The 10,772-nt window shown below is 28.9% G+C and overlaps 1 protein-coding gene across 3 annotated transcripts in view; it reads right to left on the reverse strand.

The window, feature by feature from the left end:
* Pdk (pyruvate dehydrogenase kinase) overlaps positions 1 to 6,118 on the reverse strand; it is a 55,214-nt gene extending 49,096 nt beyond the window's left edge. For 2 of the 3 annotated variants that reach the window (XM_071184344.2, XM_071184346.2), the window contains exon 1: positions 5,597 to 6,093. In XM_071184344.2, coding sequence (XP_071040445.1) covers positions 5,597 to 5,699 — 103 coding nt within the window. In that variant the 5' untranslated portion in view covers positions 5,700 to 6,093. Of the gene's footprint in view, positions 1 to 5,596 lie in introns of all 3 variants that reach the window. The other variant, XM_071184342.2, reaches the window with a different exon arrangement.
* Positions 6,119 to 10,772: the final 4,654 nt, after the last annotated feature.

Below are 10,772 nucleotides of genomic sequence, written 5' to 3' on the forward strand. Positions count from 1 at the left end.
AATGCGCTGAGTTCGTGCCACTGCGCGGTGGTACGTAAATACTTGTTTCACCCCAATAAATATACGTATATTAATTTATGTTTTATAAAGAAACTGGTATTGAGTCAATTATAAAAAAAATTCACAAATTTTACATACTTAATTAGGTATATGTGATTTGCGTATTGAGAACTGTTTTTTTTTTTCGACCCACAATCGACCCTTCCGATTTGGATCGACCCCCATTCGCCCCCCTGTCTCAGATCGACCACCGCTTTTGTTAAATAGACCCCTGGGGGTCTATATAGACCACTTTGGCGACCTCTGGTGTAGGTAAACTGTACAATCAGTTCTGTGTCTTTAGAATGTTCAAATTTAATAAATCGCCGAGAACGGTCAGTAACATGATTTTAGTAGGCAAAAAAACGTGTCTGCTGCATACATTAACCGGCAGATTCGTGAAGTAGCAAAATTCCCTGCCACGCTGACAGGGAATTTTGCTGTTCTATGACAATGACTCTCTCCGCAACTCAGATCCCAGCTTTATTGAACTCTTTTGGTTAGGAAGTTTTGGATCACCCCTCCTTACAGCCCAGACCTTGCGCTGGGTGGTTTTCACCTTTTCGAACATTTGAAACATCATTTTGGTGGCAATCACTGCAGCGATGACGAAGACGTGAAAATTGCCGTGACCTCTTGGTTAACGGCGAAGGCGGCTAGTTTGTATGGAGAGGGTATTTTAAATGTAGTTGTAAGGTATGATACGAGTTTAAACAAACCTGACAACTATGCTGGGGGGAAAAAAGAGAAACGTATGTAGACTCTAAAAATAAATTTGCTTCTTTAAAATTTTCTTACGTTTGGTTTTTAGTCTCAAAAGCCGGTACTTAAACAACCCTCATATATTACTGATGGATCGAACCGATTTAAACAACTAAAAATAATAACATGTTACATTATTATTTTCCTCTTTGTCAACCACTATTTCTAGAAACAGCTACAATGAGAAATAAATGTGAAATTGCTGTTTAAAAGTAGACATGTAGAGTTATATTGATGACTCATTTCGCAACTCATTGTTTTCATAGCACATTAGCAAAGTTAACTTCCATTAGTTAGTATTATGAAGGGATTATACTTAAAAAAAAAATTTTATAGAAAAATGTAAAGGTTACTTATAAAATGAAAATTAGTAACCGACCCTACTACATCACTGCTTTACAGCAATAGCTAGTTTTATCATGAAAAACTAGTCAATTCCATTACAAATAAATAAGTAAATAGCAAAATAAAAATATGTTACGTTATGAATGATGTCAACGTAATAGCGTCGTTTACGAAAGCAAAGTATTTATAGAGATTCTAGTTATATTTTTATCCTATAAGTTGGGCGAAAGCAGGATTATTTGATACACAGCCAAACAACACTCTTTTGAGAAGGAAAGCTTTCTCTAATTACTCTCTCTCTCTCTCTGAGAATGATTTAATGTCACAAAAAAAATTTTTTAAATTTAAAAATGAAAAAACAAGAATAATCAAAAAGTCATTGGCCTATTATGTTGCGTGTTACAATTCTGTACATTAGAATTCTGCAATATAAAGTAATCACACTGGTTGGCTTACCTTAATTTTTTTTATACCTCATTGCATGCCTGCTGATTAAAAAAAATAATAATAGTCAAGCATTTTTATTCTAAATACAAACTATTTTTATTAAGTGCTGTTTAAAGTCTTTTCATGAAAAATAAATAATTTGACATCTATTGCTTGCAAACTAAACCAAATTTTAAATCTCAGTTAACTTATTTATTTCCTAACAAAATATAGAAACAAAATGTTTTTTTAACATTATTTTGGGTTAAAGCTGTGTTTAAATGAAAAGATTAAAATATAACGACCCTTCCTCCAATAATTTCATCTAAGAGTGACGAAAAATTAACAAATTTTACAATCTTAATAATTTAAGTTAAACAAAATTTCTTCCACAACTAAACATCATTTAATAAAACTATGTTCCAATAGTTACCATGGAGAAATTTAAACGGAAAATGGTAAAAACTATAAATCTAAATCGAATATTTGTTAATCGAATAATTGAATATTTGAAAAAGGTTATATAACAGATATTTATTGTTGATAAAAAAATTTTTTTATTTTAAATAATGTTTGCATAAAGCTTGAATATTTATATTTTTCAAAACAATTGGTACACATGGTATTTTATAAATGATAAAAAAATATAAAAAAAATTGTAAAAAAAAAGAAAGAAAAATTAGGTTTCTAGTGCAAAAAAAGTTTGTTAAGTTTTTCACTAATATAATGTTAATAGGAAATAAACTTAACGGATGGCTTGTAACTATAAAATTTACTTCGATACATGAAGCTGTTTAAAAAATTTCCAAAATATATTTTTAATAAGTCGTACACATTCTACTTGTCTTTAATCTATTAATTGTTAATAAAATAAATAAATAGAATGTACGCGCTGTTTCAACTCCGAGTCTAAATTTAGAACATTTATCTGATAATTTGGAAATAAACGCCAAAACGAATCATCTGGCGTATAAATAAAATGAAATATCATTGGCGCATGTAAGTGTTTTGAAATGACTGAATCAACAGCGATTAAGTTACGACATTCTGTTGTTAACGCGTATTTAACCTCTGAACACACCTCTGCCTTTCCTCCACTTTGACCAATCAGAGGCCGGGATTTGCTGTTTGGAATTGAGACTTCGCTCAGTGACAGTAGAGGAAGGGGAGTGTTATAACTGGAAACGACTGATGAAATGAAAAAAACTTGTCTTCGTAAACTATTCTACTTGCTCTGTTATTTATTGCATCATACATAACAAATTTTATCAGTAGTAAGATAATAACACACGTTTTCTTAAATGTCAGAAGAAAAGAAAAAACATTGTTAAATTAAGTCAGTGATGATAATAGGGGAAAAAATATATATAAATCACCTAGATTTCATGAGAGTACAATTTGAGATAATCTGACACAATTTAATATGACTTGGATCGAAAAACTAGGTTGATTCGACATACAATCCCGACGGAGTGATATGCCATTATGTGGCCTATATCTGCCTAGGGGGCAGGGTGGTACTAAAATGCCCTGCTCATCTTGTGCTTCATTAAAAATTATATTATTTAATACAAAGTTTCACCAGATACTAAATTAAATCAGAATAAAAATTTACCACCCTAAATAGGTTTTACCATCAAGTTTTTGAGAATCATTGCAGACAATTAATTAGGTCAAGAAATCAGAAATAAAAGGGTCCTATTTGCGAATTAATGTACCCTTTTTTAGAGATCTTCTCTATAAAGCGCAATCTAAAAAATACTGAATTTTAAACAGTTGAAATATTGGGCCCGTTATTATTTTTATATTTTACGCATGTTTTCACTCACATATAAAAATCTTTAACCTACAGATAATTTCAAGCAAACAAAAATAACATTAAAAATTAATATTAATAAAAAAAATTAAAAAGATTCTGAATTTAAGCATACTAAGATTCCGAATAGAGTGGATAAACAGTACCAAAGGGGAAGAAGGAAAAAAAATCCTCCATAAGAGGACACTATACTGCAGAAGAAACTTTTTATCACAAATTCTGTTTTGTTTGCTGAACTAACTTTTTCTATAGTTCACTTATTAGTTACTAGAGTAGAGGTGAAACAGAAATTGCGATAAGTTAATCACATGGTAAAGCGTCCTCTTATATCCCTACCTTATAAGACCTAATTGTTATTCAATTTAGTTATGTAAATAAGAACTTTCGAAACTTAGCTAGTTTATTGTTTTTTCTACCGAGTTATGCTTATTTTTGTTTAAATATAATACTGATAATTAACAGATCAGTCATTAAAACATGCATATTGCATTAGAATGCATTTGAAAATGTTTGGACAAAAAGTTTCATTAGGGGATGCATTTTCAATTTTACATGCTCGACATAACAAATAAAAGTTTGGAGATTTTTTTTTAGCCCTGGTTCATGCAATTTAAATACAAACTCAAAACTTACTGAACAACAAAAAAATTATTAATTAAAAATATATATTTTTTTACAAACATTTAAACTTCATGATCTAAAAATATGTATTATTTTCCCCTTAATTATAAAGTTATTTTCCTCCCCACCATTAAGTTAGAAGTTTAACGCCATAAAATTTTAAGCTCAGAAATAAACACTACACTAAGGGCTGCTACTGAAAACCAGAGATTTTGTTGAAGAAAATCTCCTCTACTCAAGATCAGGTACACAGAATATGTCTGATCAGATGAAAGAGATTTGAAGGAAATTCATTCAGTCACAGAAAATAAAAAACAAAACAAAAATTAAACTAAATAAAAACAATATATCTAAAAAAACAAAAATTGTTGAAAACTTTTTTCCCTTCAAAAATTTTAGATATGCATTTTTTACAGTATTTTTTAACATATTTTTAATTTCGTAAGCCACATTAGCTGTTCAAAAAGAAAATTTTTGTTAAGGTAATTATAACACACGTGGAAAATATGTTAATTTGTGAATCTTTTATTTTATACAACTAAAATAAATAAATAAGAAATTAACGGGGGGGGGGGGGGAAACGAATATGTTAACTACTTTATTTATTATTATAAATTTCTTATGTTTATAAGTATGACTTTAAACTTATAACTATTACAATTTGAATATATTTGAACTATTACAATTTGAATATATTTTCAGTTTGATTATTTTTGACGTATTAAATTATTCAAGAATTGGGTAAAATTAAAATGATTTTGTTTCTTTGTTACAAAAATTATAAAAAAGTTCCAAAACATAAGCTTTACTTTTTGAAAAGTTTTGAAAAAGTTAATGAAACTGATAACAAACAGCAACAACAAAAAACTATAATTTTAGAAGAAATTTCAAATCAAGAAAACTATGCTCTAGAGAAATAGTGGGCTCTGAGAATTTTTGTACCCCTCTTAGAGATTACATGTAATAATGTAATGATAGCCTGTCACATATATTATTAAGCAAAGAAACCTTAAATTTATTGCGTTCAGTATTTTAGTCAAATTTCCTACTTTTTGTCAAGAAATGATTTTTCCCCCCTCCTTAAACTTAAGATTAATCAGCAGTGTGATAAAATCAGTTTTATAAACTAACTCATGCTTAAAAAATGAAAAAGAGCACATGTTACAGTTTTGGAGTAATAATATTACTTTGCCTGCAACAAAAATAAGGAAACAAGTTTATCTTTTCCTTCAAAAATAAATATAAATGTCTTTCCATATAAAAAAAGCTTACTAACAGACTGAATTAAATATCATTAATACTTGCAGAATTTATATACACAAATCGTGCATAAATATCTAGGTTTTGGATTCAAATGCTTTTATCCCTCATCTGAATACAAAGATGCGCTAATAAGTAATTCGTGTTAAAAAAACACATAACAATAAGCTTCATAATTGTTTTGCACAATGTATACCTAATAATATAAGTAGAATATACCTAATCTACAGAATTTCAAAAAATACATACAGAATTGTTCAGTTAAAAAATGCGTTAAACAATATTGCTATACCCGAAAAAAAAGTTTCAAGAAAATTATTAACTTACCAAAATCAATAAATTGCTTTATTGAAAGAGGAGATGGGTTGAATTGAGAATAAAAGTCTATCATTTTAGATAAATCTTTAAACAATTTCATCGAAGTCTTCATTTTGAATTTCAATAAGTTCGTTCAACGAAAAGAAAATTAATAAATAAAACACGGTAGTAATATTTTTTCGAAGTACAATTCAAATGTCGCACTTCATAAAAATGCTTTTAAGAAACCAGATAAAAATTCATTAAAAAAAAATTAACAGAATTTCAAACAAATGAAATATTTGCAAAGAAATTTACAACAAACAGATAGATTCAGTACTACACAAAGCAAGCAAAATAAGTACAGTTAAGTTAACGTCACCCATACGTTCCGCACATCAAATATACAGCTTAACGAACCCTTGCCTAAATATCAAAACATAACATTACATGTCCTTCAGATTTCAAAGCAATAAGAGCCAATAAAGATTTATTAAAGTATTTTGTTTTTTCTTTACTTTTTTTTCGATATTTAGTTTCGTTCTTCTTTTCACTTCAGTTCACATCTGTCGAAAATGCAGACGATAGTTAGAAACGCAATGACTAAGGGCTTATTCTCACTACCTTTGATCATCCATCACGCAAGTGAGATTGCTTAGAAACTGCATGCATGTGATCGCCTGTGCGAGATAAGGAATATTCTCACTTGCGAAAAACTCCATGATCAAGTTATCGCTCGCATAACCAGCATATTTAATATCAATTAAGTTCTAAAATAGCCAAAACTTAATAACATCTAAATGAAAGCAACAGAAACGTTTATATCCAGTAATTAGTTCGACTTGAACTATTACCAACAATCAGTTTTGAGTAGTACCGAATTCAAAATAGCTGATACATTTAGACATGAATAATGATATTAATGTATTTTAAAAGTTTAATTAAAAAGTTAAGGAGCATTCACACCAAATGCGGTTGCCGTATCTCCGATCACAGTCGAGAAAATATCGGAGAGACTGATTAATAAGACATATTTTCCGCGAAAAACTCTCCCAATTTCAAGATATTTGTAATCATAATCTAATTAGGAGGGGGGGGTTAAATGATTAAAATGTGCAGTCACTTAACCAGGGCCCGACTTAGCCTAATTGGGGCCTGGGGCAAATACTTCCTTGGGGGCCCCCTGCTGCTTCAGGACTTTAGCAATGAAGAACCGAACTTAATGGAGGCATTTAAATTTTTCACTTCGTTATAGATAACATAACAAGATTATCGATTAGAACCTAAAATAGCTGTAAAGTCCCTCCCTCCTCCGATGGTCAGACGAAATATCGTTCGTCCATTTTATTGACTGACAATTCCATGTCCATCATGACGACTGCTGTTTCTTGATTGTCATCTAGCTATTAAAAATTCATATCCTTGGATTAAGACGGAATTCAGCAAAATGTTCGCAATTACAATGGCCCAATTAAGCCAATCAAAAGTCCGTATTTTTGCAAACATATCGCATTTTGCAAAAATACAAGCTTTTGATTAAAAATACAAGCTTTTCATTGGTTTCGATTTTGAAAATTAAGCTGAATTACGTCCTAGAAGGCCATGGATTTACGAAATAGAGATTTTTTGTGTTCATACGATAGATTAATGAAGAAGCAAATATAAAACTGACTGATTTTGCACTGTACTGATATTTCGTTTAAAAAAAAAGGTTCATTAAAGAAGAAAACAAAAATAAACTTTCTATTCGATTTAGGGGCCCCCTCTAACGTGGGGGCCCAGGGCAACAGCCCCGTATGTCCCTGCCTTAGTCAGGCTCTGCACTTAACAGAAAACCCACACAATTATTCCTTTTTTTTTAAAAAATGTCAGTCGATTTTATCCCGCACAGTCACAAATATTCCCAAAACATCTTTGAGATAACTCTTGATCAAAAAAACAGGATATTCCCAAATCCAACGGAGATCTCAAAGTTATCTGAACATCCAGGGGCCCAACAGGTATTTGATCAGCATCTGATAGATATATGTGGCTTATCACAGATGTCCATGAGATAGCCTGTCATTAACAGTGATATCTAAGTGACTTATTCCAGGTATCAATTGTATACAATATGGAAACTTCAGAGATGTTCTTATTTGATATTTGAAATATCTTAATCTTTCAAAATCTTGATTCTACTAAATTTAATAATTTTATGAATAAAATTACATCTTTCACTACAAAATGTAGAATATAAATAAAATCCTGTTAAATCTTTTAATTTTACAGAACAAATTTATGAAATTTCAATTTTTTGAAAACAATTTTTAACTAAAAATTAAAATTTTCACAAATTATTCATAATTTATAAATAAAAAAAAATATCAGAGAAATATGGAAGTGTAAAATAAAAAAGTGTTGATGATAGAAATTCTTAATATTGAAATCAAGATCCTTCATTAAAAAATTGATTTTTGAAGTTTTTATTCAATTTTGAAAAATAAAAGTTCAATATCTTTAAAGTTCAATATTCGGCTTGGTGCATTGGTTAACTGAATGTTTGTTACAGGCCTATTACCAAATTACATAGTTAGCAAATGATAAAGAAATCTATGATGTACAGATCAACAGTCATAAATGCACAGAGGCACATAAATATAAAGATTTTGAGGAACAAAGGAATACTCATGTTTTATTAATAACCTACAAAAAATGACATTTCAAGTAGCTGCAAATAATAATACCAGGGGTCTGTCTAGGTTTTTCTGAGAGGTACCTATTTTGTGAAAATTTAGACATAATTTGTGAAAAATGAAAAATTATATTTAAAAATCCAACACAAAAATATGGATTTATCATTTCTTAAGGAATACAAAAATACAATTTTAAGAAAAAGTATTTTGTGAAACTACCGTTTTTCCTAAAATTAAATTTGTGAAACTACCTTTTTTCCTAAAGTTGAATTTGTGAAGGTACCGCTAAACGGTAGTAAATTCGGTCTGGACAGACCCCTGATATACACTTAAAAACTATTTTAATATAAGCTTTTCATAAACAGCTAAAAATTTATTTTTACAACGTAATATACTAACATATGTAATATATTTTTGAAACAAAAAGAAGCAGAATTACAGTCAAACGTTTTAATCTACTTCTGATGACTGCTCAATGTTTACTACTATATCATACGGTCTGTTGGGATAAAGTGGGTACATGGGGTAATGTTAAAAACATCTAAAGAACAAATCTACATAGAAATCTAAGAATAAATTTCAAAATTCTCAATATTATGAATTGTTTTCTGAAGATGGGGTAAAGTGGGTATGTGGTTAGGCTTAGGTAAATGTTGCATGATAGGAATATTTTTTTCTCTCTCTGTGTTCGCTTTAGTAAGTATATGTTCGGTATTTATAATGAAATAGCTAAAAAATAATTTGTTTGTTCGGTTATAGCCCTACAAATTAATTTTAATACTGAAAACAATTCTTTTCAAATTACATTTTTTAGAGAGAAGTAATAATAATAAAACAGACACATTACACAGTTAAAAAAATTACCTAAACAGCATAATGGTACAACTTAGTGAACACATTTAAAGATATATATGAGTTTGAGTTTTCACATAAGTTTCTGTCTTCACAAAGCAGTTTTTTCATAAGAAAAAATTTATTTTTAAATAACTAAATTGAATAAAAATAAAAGACTGTTATAAATAGTAAAAAATAATTTAAAATACCCCGATAGATATAAATTTTTACACTCTCATTTATATTTCAAATATACCAAAAACTATTACACTTTTAATGCTTTTTGTATAGAGTTCAACAAAATATACTGCATCCGAAGAGAAACCTAATTTTGATAGCCATGAACATTAATTCTTTAATTTAATAATGCAAAAAATTTTTTTTAGCATTTATTTTTTTAAAAATATAATCAAACATAATTATCAAGTATCAACTAATATAATTTGTTAAATAACAAATATTAATAATTTTTAAGCCGGAATCTGAAACAATTAACTCTATGATGAGAAAAGATATCAAGAAAACCAAAGAAAAAACAATGGGAACAATCAATGAATTACTAAGTTAACCTGACTGATGGAAAATAAGAAGGGCTGTCACTCTAGATTCGTATACCTACAACTCTTGAGGTTTTTATTTTTATACTATCTTAACATCGATTTAATCCGAGTATTTTAAAACAATATCATCGAAAATAATCACTCCAAACACACCAAAATTGTCTTGCCACAAAATTTTCAAGTTAGTTAGTAACAATCGCTCAAATAAAAAGACCTAATATGAAGAAAATCCATTCTTTTGGGCACAAGAGATTTGGCAAAAAAAAAAAAAAAATCGAATTACAAAACGTGACCGCCAATAACCTCATCTTATTTTCTTTGCTCAATAGCGGAGACCATTCATAATACGGCCATTTTAAGGAAAAAAACTCTTATGTTCCCCCTCATATTTTAATTCAATTTACTCCACTGTATTGGTATATAAAACACTAGTCCTTTTTTTTTTTTTTTTTTTTTTTTGTAAATTAGAAAAAATGACAAAGCATCAAAAAACTGATCACTTATTTTGTTATACACCACAATATATGAAGAAATAGTTGCTTAAATCTTTAAAAAGTTATAAGTTTTTTAAAAATATTTGCTTTTGGATGCTTTTTTTCTCACAAGTCTCCATATCTAAGGTTAAAAAATAAGTTGTTTTACCCTTGGAATTCCTAAAATTATTAAAATTATTTTTGACCATAAATAAAAAATAATAATATAAAATAGTTTTTTACATGAAATTATCTTTGGATGAAGTTTTTATAATCGAGTGCAAAAATACTTTGATTCACTTCATTAGTTCCACGATATAAAAAAAAGTGAAAGCATGTTTTATTTTAAACCAATAAGAGGTTTAAACTTTTTACCACTATCTTGACCAAACTATTGGAATCCTATTTGCAGCTTAATCCAATTTTCTGAAAATTCAAAATCCAAATTCGTAGAAAAAAAGAAAATAATGTTCATAAAGAAAAATTGCATTTTTGTGTCGTCTGATTTAGCAGCTTAAAGTAACAACTGCATAACTTAATTAGAATATTTAAGGTTAGGCCCTCGAGGTTAGATCCAAGCATGTAAAAATCAGATCATCAGATGCAAACTTGAAAAAGTTTTGACTTTTTTTCCCTTTACTGAATAAAAACAATCCAAAATTAC

Source organism: Parasteatoda tepidariorum, chromosome 10 (assembly GCF_982258835.1).
Source record: "Parasteatoda tepidariorum strain Cologne lab strain chromosome 10, Ptep-v5.0, whole genome shotgun sequence".
NCBI classification, from domain to species: Eukaryota; Metazoa; Arthropoda; class Arachnida; order Araneae; family Theridiidae; genus Parasteatoda; species Parasteatoda tepidariorum.